Consider the following 16,756-nt stretch of genomic DNA (forward strand, 5'->3'; position numbering starts at 1 on the left):
CAGGAAGTCACACACGAAAGCAGCATACGGCATCCGGTCATTTCAAAATAAAACACCATGTTCAGCATTGGTTCAGAGACCAATTACTACAGTCTATGGTTCAGACCGGTACAGGCTCCCGTTTTTTCCGTTTATTTTAAGATCAACACTGAAATCTCTAAAAAAAAGAACGCTTTTAATTAAGTAGTGTACTCCTCCATGGTAGAAGCACAAATGAGCAGATAATCAACCTCGGATGTGCAAACTGAACTGTAGTTTATGTGTTGCTCTGTTAGCATTGGTGTTATCGCATGATTTCTCAATTCTCGCGCGATAATGTAGTTCCCCCGCGATCTTCTGACCCGATGCTGTATGCTGATTTCGTGTGTGACTTCCTGTTTGAAACGATCTGCTCTGTTGAGCGTGACACACTTTTGAAACGATTCTGGGACGCGCTGGAGAGGGATCGCGGAGCGTGCTGTCGAAACACCAGCATTGACTTGAAAGCACTTTGTAAACTCTTGTTTTTAAAGGTGCTATTTAAATAAAGTTATTATTATTATTATTATTATTAATGGCCGCGGTCGACTTCGGAAGTCGCGGCGCAGCTGGAATGCGCCGGATAAATAGCCTGAGGAATCGTAAGTGTTATAATGTTTGTTGTATGGAAGATTTCTACTCCAGTCTCAAGGCAGGATTACAGTGGACACGTCTAGAAGCAGTACAGTGTAGTTACAGTTTAAATTAAACTGGGACCTTCCAAGATGGAGCCGCCATATTGAGGACCGTCTCAAAGCTCTTATCGCTGCTCGGAGGAGCGAGGAGAGAGGCCTAATTAATCATTTTCTAAGTCCATGAACAGACAGTATTTGGGCATATTAAATAATTAATTCAGATCAGATTATCTGTGATCAGAAATGTAAATAATGAACAAATAATATAAAGGCATAGTGCTGGTAAGAAATGTCCGTATGGTTCTGCAGCAGGAACACAGACTGCAGCCTGTTCTTCATGTGCAGGTGTTTGTTACAGGTTACAGAGAGAAAACACTGTTACTGTGTGTTTTATTAGAAATAATACAGAGCACATGTGTACAGACACAATCAGCTGTTAAAGCAGACTGACAGCTGATCCAGCGGTGATCAGCTGACGCGATCATCACGAACGGACGTCGCTGCACGTGACGCTTCATCGGAAAGGACGTCTCATGTCTCTTAAAAATCAGTCAACCAATCAATCAAATTTTATTTGTATAGCGCCAAATCATAACCAGAGTTATCTCGAGACACTTTACAGAACGAGCAGGTCTAGACCGACTCTTTGTTGTGTTATTTAAAGAGAGGCCCAACATGAATCACCATGAGTAGCACTTAGCAATATTCGGCACATTAACAAGGAAAAACCTTTTAACAGGCAGAAACCTCGAGCAGAACCAGACTCATGTTGAACAGCCATCTGCCTCGACTGGATAGGCCGAAAATGTGATAGAGGGAGATGCAGGATAGAGACAGGCAAAGAGAGCAACAACAACATATGTTCTTGTTACAACAACAACAGACACATAGTTATGGTTACAATGCCAATAATAGTGGTAGATTAGGGTGAAGATTAGCAAAATAAATAAATAAATAAATTAGCGAGAGAAGCAGAGTAATGATAAAGGCTGAGGTAATCGTAATTGTAACAGTGGAAGTCAACAGGTCTACTATTAGCATTAGCAGCAACAATAATGATACTATGGGGAAGGCTGAAACATTTCCTTGTTTCCTCTCTCCTCTCTTGGTTTCCTCGCGTCTCTCCAATAGGCTTAACAGTAAAAGTGCCAAAATACTCTTTTACAACTTATTCCGTTATCATTCAAATGTACATGAAGCGTTAAATAATACAGTACTTTTCCCTGAATTGTAGAGGAATAAAGGTATGGCGTAGCATGAAATGGAAATGTAGTAGTAAAGTAACTGTAGTAAATTCAGGGTTTATACGTATATTCCACCACATAATGCTGCCTTTGGTCCAACAGTGTAACATACACATGATACAATATAATAATGAAATTACTCTTTTAGTAAGTGCTTAAAAACTACTTTTATGTGGCTAGTATGCTACTCATGGACTTAAAAATGGATCAGGACTGATAGTGTGACCATAATAACACAAATTGCTGAAAAGGACTGCATTTAAAGAATTAAAAGTTAGATTTAGTGATGTTTTCTCTTGTTTTGTTTTGCAGCTGAGACAGTGTTCAAAGCCAAAGGGGATGAGGTTGTCCTCACGCCAACAGATAAGGATTCTCCCATCGACAATATAGAGTGGAAACATGGGGATCACATCGCTGCAGAGTTGTTTAATGGCAAGACGATGTGTTTCGGCCAATTCAAAGGTACACTCTTACTCTAACTTACTGTCATTATTATAATAAAACTGTACTTAAAAAAACTCCTGAATTCTTCCAAAGCATGTTCACTTACATGTGAAAACACCTTAATTCTAATAATTTATTTTCAACAACCCCCTGATTTGTGCTGAATCAGTGGAGCACAGAAAATGTATTAAATTAAGGCCCTTTCCAGGGGTAAATTAATTATTTTTTTAAAGGATTTTTATTTAGTTGTGCTGTGTCATATAAATAATCAATCGACAAAATGATTGTAATGTATTTAAAGAAATGAAAAATGTCATTTTAATCCTTTTCGATCACATCCCCGGTAATATTGTGCATCTATTTGACAATATAGGCAAAAAAAAATGCTGAAAATCCATTTCTTCGTATTCTTATATCAAAATCCGATCATTTTTTTCTTCAGGTAAAACTAAATTTCACGCGTGCTTACGTAAGTTAGCATCAAACAATTTTTCAACCAATCAATCTGCAACATTTAGCCGCAGAGCACCAAGAACGCTCGGTCAGTTAGCTAGCTACTGCGCTGTGGAGAACGTCTGTCTACGCCCACTTCTCAACGATCAAATCAAATCCCTCTAATGATATGTCCCGCCTGCACGTCCTGTTTCACTCGGAAATACGTCACGATACGGAAGCTAGATACTCTCGAAATGCTGTTTCAGCTCGACTTTGAGGGATTTTTTTGTGGAGCTAATTTCGCATAAATGAAAAGGATTACCAGAAATAGAATCTCTAGATATCCTCCCTAATTGAAAAATAAGTCATTTTATGGTATACTGTAAATTAAAGGATTGCTTAATGTATTTTCCCTCAAATTGTGCAGATAATCCATAAAATATACCTTAATAGAAGGTTCACACCCGATTTGGACTTAATCAGTAGATGTTTTTCATGTGTTTTGGTGCGCTTTAATTTAGCATGCAATCCTTTTGCAGTTAAATAAAATGCCCGACATCCACTAACACAATATTAGAATCCCTTGAAATCCCATTACATCAATTTCATATTAAGCAATGAGTAAATTAATCAAATTTTAGGGTAAAATGGGGAATTTACGACATTATAAATGTAACCATGTCTGTGCTCATTTAAAGGCCGCTGTACGCTGAATGATGTGACCGGAGAGCTGACAATCACAGGACTGACTGTAAAAGATAATGGCCTCTACACACTGAAAATCAATGACAAAGACACCAACACCAAGATTCAACTCTCCGTCATCTGTAAGTCGAGGAGTTTAAAATAAAGCTTGACTCTTTATTTTTCCCCTTTAATCCATCAGTGTTTATTTTTCTCTGTTTCTTGTTTCAGCTCCCGTCTCTAAACCAAACATCTCCCAAAGCTGCAACCCTGAGATGACCTACTGTGATCTCACCTGTGAAGGCAACACCACAGACGCCGAGCCAATCACCTATAAGTGGGTGGCAGGTGACTTCGTTGGGCCTTCAAGCAGGGTGTTCAATTTTACAAAGGTATGAAGAGGATAAACTTTAGGCTGCAAAATACATAATAGTTTAGTAACAGTTTAGTATTGAAGTAGAGTAAATTAAGTATAAGTTGGCAGTTATTTAAAGTAGTTCAAAAAGTTCTGTGTTAGGCAGTAGTATTAAGTAGTAATATGAAGCTTTTTATTGTATTATTAGTAGTTTAAAGTATAAATCAGTATTTTTATGTAGGAGAAAGTAGTATAAGGTAGAATTCAGTATTTTTATCGATTCATTTGAACTCATGGTTTCAGAAGAGTTTAAAAAATGAAAATCTATTTTCAGTTAACTTGGGTTAACACGGCAGGGCACTGCCACGCTTCTGTAGTTCATAGTAAGGCCCATCCCCCAAGAGCTTACCTCAGACACAGGCCAGATGTCAGCATTAAGGCATACACTGATAGTAAGTATCAGTAACTGTCCCCTCGGTCATCTGGAGGTGTTTCGGGTTTGCAGTGTCTCCATGGCTGTTACAACCCATGTTAGAAACCTAGGGATAAGGGAAGCAACACAACGCCGATGTACTCAGGCAAAGCAAGACATTTATTGTTTAACAGCGAAATCAAATGTCAAACACAAAGTGGAAACCTTCTTCAGGCCCAAAACTATAACACAAAGGAGGCAGAGAACAATATGAGAGGGCGGCGGGTGACGCCAGATCATAAAACAAGCAAAATCAAAACCTCTTTCTACCTCAGTTTTACCTACTAACTGAATATCAAAGAAAACATTGTAAACGAAAACATTCTGGCTGACTACTCTAAACTTACCTGTCAAAACCGAAATACAAAGTAGCAGCCACCCATAACCTAGTGTGAACTAACAATGGAAACAACCTAAGTGTGATGTGAATGTGACAAACAAACAACTAAACCTAAAGCCCAGTTCCCCAAAGTAACACAAAACTAGTGCCTCATTTCTAGTTAACATCTAGATTGGAAAATCGGACTAAGTTATCGTTACAATAACTATTCAACACGAGTTAACAACAGCCAACACAAGAGACACAGCACTCTAGGCCATCCAAAAGACAATAGGGCCTACGCGACCGCGCGAAGCGGCTCTTAAGGCTGGACGCTGAGGCGGCAGGTGATTGGTCGCCAGACCGATGGCACAGAAGAGGGCGGAGCCGAGGAAACACTGCGATTTGCTGACGGTGGGTGGTCCCAAGGCATTTCCCTGCGGGGATTCCCTCTGACGGCACTGGTGACGTCTGCCGCGGTCCTGACTCACAGACAAAGAACAAACACAACAAAACAAACACACCGAACCCCGAGGATCGTAACAAACCAAACCATTCCCCGCCGTAAAGTCTGTCGAAAGTCATTGGCGAATAAAGGCAGCAGCACGACTAACTTATTCCAACATCAGAAATAGAGGCACGTAGCTGAGTATGAGAACTGTGTGGCTGTACAAGACGGCTGCAGCCCTGAAACACCTGCTATGAAGCAGGTAACATTAGCGGCATCATTTCCCTATCGTATCCCATCTGACAAGAAGGGGCCGACGCGAAGCAAACTTCCCAAGGCTCAGTAATCTGGTAAAGATATACCTCTCTATCCTTGCTGCAAGTAGTACCTCATATGTTTTTGTTAGCATGCAAATAGCATGTTTTTTCCCTTTTTTTTTCAAAAGGCACATTTCATATTTTCATAGTTTTTCAGAAGGAAGTTTGGTGAAAGCTGGGTTTGTACATATCCATATGTGTATATATACTACTTTTTGCAACGGAAATATTTAGCATGCTAGCATTGTCTTTGTGAGCATGTTAGCAGGCTTCTGTTAGCATTAGCACACTGTGTTGTTCCTCAAAAGGTTCTTGGTGCTCTGTGCAAAGTTCCGAATGTGAGACCACTATAACATGTAGAGATTTAAAGCTGCAGTAGGTAAGACGGAGAAGAGAGCGGGATTTGCTCCAAAATTTGAAAGATTACAACCTCCAGGTCCCTCCCCCCCCTCTCTCTCCACGGCGCTCAGTCCTGCCTCCAAAGCCCTCCCCGCAGAGGAGGCTGTCATGCACGCACAGGCTAGTAGAGGCTAGCTAGATATACAATATGGTGGACACACTGGTAAAAACAGGAAATTACCTCAACCGCAACCGTTGTATTACACCACCAACACTATCAAAGCAGGTACACATTAAACCAGCGGAAATCAGCGTTTTACTGTGAACGGTAATGTACAGCTAATTCTATTTGGCAAGACAACCAGCACTTAGTTTGCTAACAGAGACTGTGGAAACAGAGCCAACCAAGCAGTCACACACTGATGTGATCATTTAGCCGTGAGAGCACAGGCACACAGAACTATCAGGAGAAAGTCTGAAAGGGTCACGCTGCCTGGGCACTTCACAGAGATATTTTCAGCCACACCGCCATGAAACAACACTAAACAGCAGCAGCGGGAACAAGCTAACGTTAGCCCGACTGCAACACCAACGAAACACATCTTCACAGTAACCGCAGACATCTTAGCAATGTGAAACAAAGACAGCAGAAATGAAGCTCCCGTAGCTCTCTCCACCTCAGAAATGCTGCTCCAATGTTATGCTCGTTTTGTTTCTGTCTCTGTCCAACTCTTTCGTTTTAGCTTGCTTCTCCTCATTTCTCTTCTTCGGTTTAACGGTATTTGTAGTGTAAGCCTAGTTGGCAGTGGAGGGATGGGCAGTTTGTTCATTCCCGGTGATTGTGTTTTTTAGCCATTGTGGACACAAACCGTCTGACGCTGCGCACACTGAAGAAATTGAGCTCGACTGCGTGGGCATGCGCTGAGGAGTGGTGCTGCGCAGCGTGTGATTGACAGCAGCCTGAGAGACTGCTCAGCTCTGATTGGTTGTGTGTTTCGGGAGGGGGTAAGATTTTTAGCAATGCCATTAGGAGCAAGAGGAGGAGCCACAGGAGCATGATTTTTTTTTTTACAGATTATCTATCTCATGTGCTACTGCATGTTTAAAATGACAGTTTGAGCAAATAGGAAAAAAGGTATTTTTAATAATGTTACCTACTGCATCTTTAATGTATAAAATGTGTTTTGGTTTATGGATGCAAGATAATTCAAATTGTCAAAAGTCTCAGACAGAAGTAATTGATTGAGCTGATGTTATCTTTCACTCATTTCCAGGATATGGAGGAGGACAGTTTCAGTTGTATCTTGATCGACCCATTCGGCAGGGAAGAGCGTAGTGAAAGCATCCCCAACCCCTTCAAGACTAGTGGTGAGTAATCACGCCAACAAATATCTACCTCCGTAACACTGTGTATCCATTTAAATGTTTTTCTATATTAAAATGTAGCTTTGCTTTTTAATCAATTTATTCATTCATTCATTTTGTAGGAGTCCTGGACTGGTGGTTCATCTTAACCATCATACCTGCAGCAGCAGTGATTCTGTTGATTTTCAAATACATAAAAGGTAAGAAGTCATAAAATATTGTTCTGATTTAAAATATTTAATATTTATTGATGTTTTATATGCATTACTTCATATATTACTGTTACTGTACTTTAAAAATCGACTGAACCTCATTGAGAATCGACTCATTTTTAAGTTTCTTTCAGTATCAAAGTGTCGCAGTGATAGTTGGCTGTACACACATAGAGAATTCAGCATACTTTTAATAGAGCAAATATGTCAACAAATACAGGCCAACGTCTGAATCCATGTCAACATAATACTTCCTTTTTACAGGTGGGGTGTGTACCATGTACATAAACACCAAACCTTCAAGTAGAATTATTATATATATAATTGTTGCACAAGTTTTAAAAGTTTTAAAATCCATAAAAAGAAATATGACTCTGAGTGTGACAATAAACTTTCATGTGTCTTTGTTGAAATGATCCACATCAGGGTGTGATGACCTCATGCTAACTTTGTATAACAACTTCTGTGTCTCAACAATCAAATAAACCAGAATAACAAAAGAAAAGATGAATATTCATGAAGAATAACAGTGATTAACAACATGTATTTGCTTATCTTTAATACAGGAAAGAGCAGAAGACAATGGAAGGTAAGCCACTTTTATTTTTGATAGAGAACACAGAGATCCTCGCCGTGTCATAGGTTGTCAAAGTGTTATTCAACTTCATGTGAAACATGCTCAAAACTTTGACAGTCGTACTGAAACCAGTCTTCATTAAATGAATGATAATATTTATATCAAAAATACATAATTGGCGTTCTAATCTTTTTTTAGCAGAAATAAATATAAATAGTATTTATGCTGTGATCTGAGTGTACGGGAAAGTAATGATAGTTTTGTTGCTAATAAGTTGCAATTGTAATTTGAGCAGGATGAAACAGGAAATGAATTAAGGCTCTTGTAAGAATTTCAAGTTAAAATTAACTCCAGCTAAAGCAGTGCAGAACCTCATTTAGAATCGACTCATTTTTAAGTTTCTTTCAGTATCAAAGTATCGCAGTGATAGTTGGCTGTACACACATGGGCAGATTGTGAAGAGGCACCACTCATAGAGAGTTCGGCATACTTTTAATAGAGCAAATATGTCAATGTCAACAAATACAGGCCAACGTCTGAATCCATGTCAACATTGTACTTTTATACTTTTTTACAGGTGCGGTTTGTCAGAGCTTGTTCAAAAAGGCCTTCGTTGACAACCCAGTATGTATAAATTTAAAGCCATTTTGATGAAAGCAGTTTCTAACCATGTACATACACACCAAACCATAGTGTAGATTTATTGTAGATAATTGTTCTACAAGTTCCATAAAAAGAAATATGACTCTGAGTGTGAGAATAAACTTTCATGTGTCTTTGTTGAAATGATCCACATCAGGGTGTGATGACCTCATGCTAACTTTGTATAACAACTTCTGTGTCTCAACAATCAAATAAACCAGAATAACAAAAGAAAAGAATATTCATGAAGAATAACAGTGATTAACAACATTTATTTGCTTATCTTTAATACAGGAAAGTGCAGAATACAACAGATGGTAAGCCACTTTTATTTTTGATAGAGAACACAGAGATCCTCGCCGTGTCAAAGGTTGTCAAAGTGTTATTCAACTGCATGTGAAACATGCTCAAAACTTTGACAGTCGTACTGAAACCAGTCTTCATTAAATGAATGATAATATTTATATCAAAAATACATAATTGGCGTTCTAATCTTTTTTTAGCAGAAATAAACATAAATAGTATTTATGCTGTGATCTGAGTGTACGGGAAAGTAATGATAGTTTTGTTGCTAATAAGTTGCAATTGTAATTTGAGCAGGATGAAACAGGAAATGAATTAAGGCTCTTGTAAGAATTTCAAGTTCAAATTGAAGCTAATTATAATAAAGAAACCATTGAGAAATGTGACGTTTCCTCTGCCGCTGTGTTTATAACAAGTTTAGTGTAAAACATTATATCTAAGTCTTAAAACAAAAAAATAACTGTTTGATAAAGAGGACTAAAGGTTCAATATTTAAAAAGACCAGATAAAGCTGAGGGTATATTGTCAAGCGCTAACTCCAGCTGAAGCAGTGCAGAACCTCATTTAGAATCGACTCATTTTTAAGTTTCTTTCAGTATCAAAGTATCGCAGTGATAGTTGGCTGTACACACATGGGCAGATTGTGAAGAGGCACCACTAATAGAGAATTCGGCATATTTTTAATAGAGCAAATATGTCAATGTCAACAAATACAGGCCAACGTCTGAATCCATGTCAACATAATACTTCCTTTTTACAGGTGGGCTGTCCTTTAGAAGCCTACGTGAAAAACCTGGTATAAATGTATAAATCTAAAGCCATTTTAATCATTTTTTATATTTTAATAAGAGCAGTTTCTAACCATACAACCACATATAAACCAAACCATAGTGTCGATTTATTATAGATAATTGTTGCACAAGTTTGAAAATCCATAAAAAGAAATATGACTCTGAGTGTGACAATAAACCAGTTTTCACTTTCACATCTTTGTTGAAATGATCGAAATCATGGTGTGATGACCTCATGCTAACTGCTAACTGCTGTGTATTAACAATCAAATAAACCAGAATAACAAAAGAAAAGATGATTAATGAAGAATAACAGTGATTAACGTATTGCTTATCTTTTATACAGTAGAAGAGCAAGGGACACCTTCTGGTAAGCCACTAAATCTTCTGTTATCCAAGTGAATATTTGTACATATTTCTCAGCTGTGGTCTATATAAAATATCATAATTGGAGCTAATTTTCTGTTTTTATAATGTATATCATTTTCACAGCAATAAACTAGCATTTGTACTGTGTGAAAGGTTTATTTGGCAAACAGTGATTAACGTATTGCTTATCTTTTATACAGAAAAACGGTTTTGTTTTAATGAGCCTGCCAGGAAGCTTGAGGAAGCCAATGAGGAACAACCTGACCGTGTCACAGGTGGGTAAAGTGTCATTTAATTTCATGGGAAACATCGTAACTTCGTATTGAAGACAGATTTATGATTTGAACCATATCTTGATTTTTGTGATGGATGTACTGTATCATTTTTATGACTCCAGGGCAACAAAGAGCACCTGCTGTGCTTCAAAACGGGGGAGGTGTGTAAAATGTTATTTAACTTCATGTGAAACATGTTTTAAAACTTTGACAGAAGGAGTCGTATTTTTAAGTTATTTTAACTTTTGAACTACAGCTTGTATTCAGGGGTGGAAATATCCTTTTTTTTTCAGTGATTTTCAGAGGAACAAGCACAAACAAGTCGGGCAAATTTTCATTTTTGAGGATCATAAAGTCCTGAGATCCTGAGTTTTTCAACACCCAGATTATTGAAAAGTAAAAACAATTGAACAAATGTGTGTAGCAGAACTTTATTTACAACCCTAAAGACTAATCTTGTGACCCTATTGAACCGCACCCAACCCCTTTGTTTGTAAATGTGTCATGTTCAGACAGACAACAGGACCCACAGAGCAGACCTGAGGCAGAGCAGATTCGTTTAACCGTTTATTTGCAAAGTTCGGTACACGGGAGATCAGTCAAATGGCAGCAGAACAAAATCGGCAGGCAAAGTCGTAGTCCAAAAACAGGCAAAAGTCAAAACCAAGGTAGCAAACTAGACAGGCAGAAGTACAGAATCGCTGGGCAAAAGGAGAACATGAGGAAAACTGATCATACACTGAGAAACTAACACGAGGAATAAACGCCGGAAAACTACTCACAAGGATGCAGACTATCTGACAAAGACACACTGGGGAAGACAGGCTAATATACACAAGAGGGGAGGAGACAACGAGACATAGGTGAAAACAATAAGTAATCACACACACAGGGAGTAAAGAAACCTCAAATAAATGCAAACAGGAAGTGGGGAGATTAACAGAATAAAACAGGAAGTACAGACAAAAACTCAGGACCTGACAAAATGTAAAACTAGCCTTACCTCAATCAGGACAGTAACATAACGTCTTAGAAGCTTTTCATATAGTTTTGCTGATAAAATGGAATTTTTCCAAATAAAATTAGTGCTTACAAATTGGACAAGACGAAGAATTAAAAGCACAAGAGAGAGATGGCTTGAACCCGACTACCAGCAGATGTAGGGAATATATTCCCACATTATTGCTGATTCTTGAACCAGTTTCACATCAGTGAATAAGCTGCATTGTGGCTCTGATGATTTTTCTTTGTTTAATGGTTTCCTGCAACTACAAAGAAGCATTTTGTATTCAAAAGGACTGGTATAACACCCCGTTACCACCCCCAGAAACAGACAAACAGATGAAATACACATGAAACGATAATAAGGTTCTTCCTGGTTTTCATTTAAATAGAATTAAATGATGAAAGTTTACAAAAATGAATGTAAAATTGTTGCTTTCCTGAATAAAAATGATTAAAAAGGTAAAAAAACAAACTTTGGAACCCAGTAGGATTCACCTGTGTCAGCCATGTTTGTTTCTTTGTCAGTTTTACCTGAAACTTTCTCCATAAGAAACATAAATGTGCTTTTGTTGTATCATTTAATAGAGATGCCATCAGGGGCGGCTGAAACATCCACTCAGGACCAAGCAAGCGCAGCGTCCCCACAAACCACCAAGGAAGCAGGTACCGTATTGTACCTAATAATATAAAACAAGGTCAGCCATTTTTTGAAATTATTTCCCCTTATAAATAAACACATTTCTACGTTGTATTATTTGACAGAGATGCCATCAGGGGCGGCTGAAACATCCACTCAGGACCTGACAAGCGCTGCGTCCCCACAAACCACCAAGGAAGCAGGTGAGTTTTGGTTTTGGTACTTTGAGTTTATTGGGATAGAAAGGGTATTGATTTTGTAAATATGGATGGTACACAAAGGAAGCTTCAGCACATATAAATCATTAAAATCAGCAAGTTGGAGAAAGCCATAAAAAAAAGAACTTTTAAGCTTGTAGCTTTTTCACAATGTACAGTTCATTTGGAATTTTTCAACATTAAATTTACGTAATCTTTGACTTGTAAAAGCAGGATGTGTTCACGATAAAGACCCACAATTTTAAGGAAGAAGCAAAGCAAAACGGGCCAACAGAACATGCAACACCTTTTACCCCCAACTGAAGAAAAAAACAAGCTCAGTGTTTGAACCATAGAGAACCAAGCTGAAACCAAGTGTTTACTGTATTTGGTCTGTTTTAACTTTAAAAAGATCACATTAAACACCTTCATTCTGCATTTTGAAAAAGACTGTGACTTAATCATTTCACAGAGAACTCTGCAGAGGAGCTAAGAAGCCAGGAAACGCCCAAAGAAGAGAAAACAGACGATCCACGAGATGGCAACAAAAGCTGAAGTGTTTCAAAACATAAATGACTTTTGTGATGCAGAATCTGCTTCATGCAACAGGTACAAGAATCAGTGGTCCTACAATTACAATGTTAGAATTTCATTTAGCAGACGCTCTTCTGAGCATTAATGATCTATGCATTCATACCTGATGGCCACCGGGAGCAATTTGGTGTTCGGTGTCTTGCCCAGGGACAGTAAGAGATCGACTGGTGCCAAACAGCCGCGTTGACCTGTTTGGTCTCGTGCAGTATGTACTTAAAGGCGGTCCTGTTTTGGAGCTACACGCCACGAAAGGAAGAAATGTGAATTTATACAAATAGCTGCTGATTTCTCACAGCACATTTCAAAGTTACTCGACTCGTTTCAGCACCATAACATCCACAAATGTGTCGGCACATGTTTGCTTCCTGCAGCTCCAGTCCAGTGCAACATGACCATAGCAGTATGTTAAAGTAAAATATGAAGTTATTTAAACATTTGATGGTAGTTCTGTGAGAAATGGTCGACAGAAAGTAGTTAATGAAGTTTAAGCAAAGCTCTTAGTGACCTGTTTATTGAGCTGACAACAGGCTGTTTTTACACACATGTAGACTTCCTCTTTTGGCATTAAAAAACACTCCCATAGCTTATTTACATCTGCAGTCTTAAGAGTCTTAAACATCTCACAAAATAGAGCATAGCAGGCTTCATAAATATCTTTTTTTGATTTAAATTGTTGAACAAACAAAACAGATCTCTGCATTTAGGTATTAAGGGCCCGGGTTCATTTTCTATGCCACTTTTTTTTGTATATTCGACAACAGAAGAAGAGTTTTTGTCTCAGGTATCCCTTTTTTGAAACATTTGTTATTTTAGCAGTAAAGGTGGTGCTTCTCTTAAAGTGACTGTTTCAACACTTGAATGATGCAAAAGGGATTCACTTACAGCTGCAAAGCCACGTTGTGTCTGTAAATAATTCAACTGTTATGATTTAAGTGTTAATTAATGAATTTGTTTTTGTCGATTTCTTTTGCACCAAAACTCAACATTTTAGTCGCCCAACCTTATTTAAATTGTCGTTATTGGATTGTTATTTAAACCCAAGTATTTTTTCTCTTTAAACAGATCTCAGATCGCATTTTCCAGGGTTTGTCGCTCTTGCAGGTATTTTATAACAGAAACGATGACTTCTGAGATGGGAGGAATTGTGTTCATATTAAGGGACCATTTTAACACGCCAAAGAGAAGAAACACTGTATGGTGTATTTAGGAGGTCATATGAATACAGCAGTGGCAGCGTGCACAACTCCAAAAATAGGTTTCAAAGTATCGTTTGGGGTGCACGGTGGGTTTAGTATGCTGAAGACGGCAGAAGAGCCGAAACGCGTTCATCCGTGACCCACATTAAAGTCAGTTTTACTTTGCCGGAGCTTCATGCTTTTCTGTATTTAGGAGGTCAAAAATGAACTCTATCTGACCTCATGGAAGGAATCAATGGACTTTATACCTGCATACATGTTTTGTTAACTGTGAGAGAACTTATATAAAGCTTTAAGCTCATTATTTATCACATTTCTTTGTGCAATGCTTTTTTCCATGCTATTGCTGCTGGAGCCACATGTTCATTATGTGTTTATTTTTGCTGATGTGGCTAATCTGTCCAGCAGAGGGCGGCACGCAGCTTCTCTGTATCCACAGTTTGTGGACAGTGTTTAAAGATGGCCAACATATTTAATGTTTTTTAATTCCTTAGTTAACAAACAAATAATTTGGCGTTCGTTGTGCAATTTCAGATAAACTGGTGTAATTAAGCAGATGTACAAGTATTAAAGAAGATGGATTTCACAGTATTTTTGGCTTTATTTTTAAACTTTTGCTCTTTTACTTTTTCACATTTTCAAAGTAAAAGCAGTTTTTTTATATATTTTTGTGCCACCTTTATACACAGTCTGACAAAGTCATCGTTTTTATTTAATGTTTTTAGGATTTTTTAAAATTTGTGTGTGTGTGTGTGTGTGTGTGTGTGTGTGTACATATATATAAAAATTTGGTCCTGCTGCCCCTTTCTCATAGTGTGTAGTTCTGCTGTAGATTTGATAGTTACTTCCTGTTTGAGGGCCGTTACAATCACTGCAGCTGTATGTGTCCCAAATCCATACTGCACATTATTTCTATACAAGAAATACTGATTGTCACAGCGTACGATTGTAGGAGTTAACCCATCAGAACAAACAAAACCACTTTAAAATAACAGGAACTGACACATGTGCAACTCCTCTTCCAAAGTGTAATATGTATTTGGGACACACTGGAAGTCTGTTTCAGTTGCTCCATGTTTATTTTTGTGCACACAGAAAACTGAGATTGAATGTAAAACTCGGTGAAATGTTTGTACTGAGAATCAACATATCAGTGTGAGACAGCTGACAGACCTGTTTAAATACTATCATGTTGCTTTACTACATCCAAAGAACACTGTGGTTTCTAACGGATCAGAAGCACAATGGGCCTCATTCACTAATATCTGCGCAGAAATGTTCTTACTCTCCGCAAAAAATAAGTACTTGCGCAAAATCACCGTCGGATTTATGACACGTGCGTACCGGCCAATTTTGTTCTCACCACCGTGCGTATGTTAGTAAATCAGAACCATTCTAAATTGACAGGCGCGTGTCCGCGATCTGCAATCAGCATACTGCCACGCCTCTATTTCTCTATATAAGGACATCTGTTTGGTGCCGCATGAAGAGAGCGGTGTTACGGAGAAGCTGAAAGAACGTGAAAGATGGCCTCAAAAGGAAAAAAGAAAAATTTCACATCAGCAGAAAAAGAAACAATTGTAACAAAAGTGTTACACTTCAATATGAACATTTTCATATGGTCTACTCTATTGTAAACTTAATAAACTAATTCAACTGCTATAATTGAAGATTTTAATTATATGACAATAAAATATGAGGATGACATGGCATTTACGTTTGGTCCATACATTAGTAAATTCAATTATTGTTGTCTATTAAAGCCTTTTTCTTTTTCAATAAATGAAGTTTTAATGTAGTATGCATTTAGTTAAAAGGGTGTGTGTTAACATTTCCTAGGACATTTCTTTCATCATTTGTGCGTACGCATGGTCTGAGGGAGTTCTACATTTGTCCGCAGAGTACGAAGAAATTTAGGTAAGAACAAATTGATGAATCCCAGATTTGTGCGTCAAACGTGCATACGCACAGTTCAAGCACAGATTTGTGCTTACGCACTGTTCGTAAATGAGGCCCAATGAGAGGAGGTTCAAATGTAGTCCTAGCTGAGTTTATAACACCACACCTGCAGCACAGGTGCCTCATGGTGTATTGTCACTGCGTCACTCAGTACACTATCATGCAACAGCGTGGATGTGTCTTCGAGGCTGTTTTCTACCTGCAGGTTTCATGTTTGGCTGCTACAGCACTGTTTGAACTGATGTACTGTTCAAAACTGAATCAGTCATTGCAAACAGATATCTCTTGGTGCATAGTAAAACCTAAATAGCTGGATTTTGTGGTGTACCACTTGAAATCAAGCTCCATGGACCAAAAGGGCTACAGTTGTGTAAATATGTGTGGATTTTTATGTATGTTTATGTATAAAACATGATACAAACCTAAATAAAAAAAGTGTCTCATTTTGCATATACCTCAGTATTGTTCTGTTTTTAGGTACTTGTGGCGTCGCAATGAAGTTTGGTACAGACGTTCACGTTCAATTATTTGAAAATGCTGCAAAACACCAGCACGTGATGTCTTTTAGCAAACGTTTTGTTTAAAACGCCTGAACTCTAAATCAAATAGTAAATTCTGACATTATCATAAACATCTGTTGAATATCTTTAAATAATGAACTGGTCATCTGCTGACATGGGATGTTATAGCTTGGTTGTTGGTATAAGCTGGTTTCATAACACGACATTTTTAGTCATTATTTTGAGAAGTAATTTTTTTAAATATATAATTTTTGATTGGAGGTATTATCATTATTTAGAGATATTAGGGTTTTTTTATATTAAGTAATGATTTAGAGAGGGTTTCTTATTCATGTAAAATACAAATTAATTATATTAAGATGATTGGTTCTATTTTATTTTTTTTTTTAAATGACTTTATTTT

At 37.8% G+C, this 16,756-nt stretch overlaps 1 protein-coding gene across 3 annotated transcripts; it reads left to right on the forward strand.

Annotated features, from left to right (window-relative positions):
- The first annotated feature begins 390 nt into the window (after window positions 1-390).
- Window positions 391-16,286, forward strand: LOC138603418 (lymphocyte function-associated antigen 3-like). Of its 3 annotated transcripts, none has more exons than XM_069675182.1 (15): window positions 391-620; window positions 2,210-2,359; window positions 3,475-3,603; window positions 3,692-3,852; window positions 6,985-7,078; window positions 7,198-7,275; window positions 7,854-7,876; window positions 8,442-8,488; window positions 8,801-8,823; window positions 9,947-9,970; window positions 10,170-10,244; window positions 10,367-10,405; window positions 11,835-11,912; window positions 12,012-12,089; window positions 12,556-16,286. In XM_069675182.1, the coding sequence occupies exons 1-15, from the start codon at window positions 554-556 to the stop codon at window positions 12,636-12,638; spliced, it is 1,149 nt and encodes a 382-aa protein (XP_069531283.1). In that variant the 5' UTR covers window positions 391-553; the 3' UTR covers window positions 12,639-16,286. The 3 variants fall into 3 exon arrangements, with proteins under 3 accessions (XP_069531283.1, XP_069531284.1, XP_069531286.1); XM_069675183.1 differs by having other exon boundaries at window positions 9,950-9,970; XM_069675185.1 differs by lacking the exon at window positions 10,367-10,405.
- Window positions 16,287-16,756: the final 470 nt, after the last annotated feature.

The sequence above is a fragment of the Semicossyphus pulcher genome, unplaced genomic scaffold (assembly GCF_022749685.1).
Source record: "Semicossyphus pulcher isolate SPU_LCO1_2020_fin unplaced genomic scaffold, fSemPul1.0.p SCAF_24, whole genome shotgun sequence".
Taxonomy (NCBI): domain Eukaryota; kingdom Metazoa; phylum Chordata; class Actinopteri; order Labriformes; family Labridae; genus Semicossyphus; species Semicossyphus pulcher.

What these genes read in the sequence shown, in the direction of transcription:
- LOC138603418 (XM_069675182.1), top strand. Translation starts at nt 554, where the DNA reads ATGGCCGCGGTCGACTTCGGAAGTCGCGGCGCAGCTGGAATGCGCCGG. An exon ending in GATTCAACTCTCCGTCATCT is followed by an intron (nt 3,604 to 3,691) that starts GTAAGTCGAGGA and finishes TTCTTGTTTCAG; the next exon opens with CTCCCGTCTCTAAACCAAAC. An exon ending in ACAACCTGACCGTGTCACAG is followed by an intron (nt 10,245 to 10,366) that starts GTGGGTAAAGTG and finishes TTATGACTCCAG; the next exon opens with GGCAACAAAGAGCACCTGCT.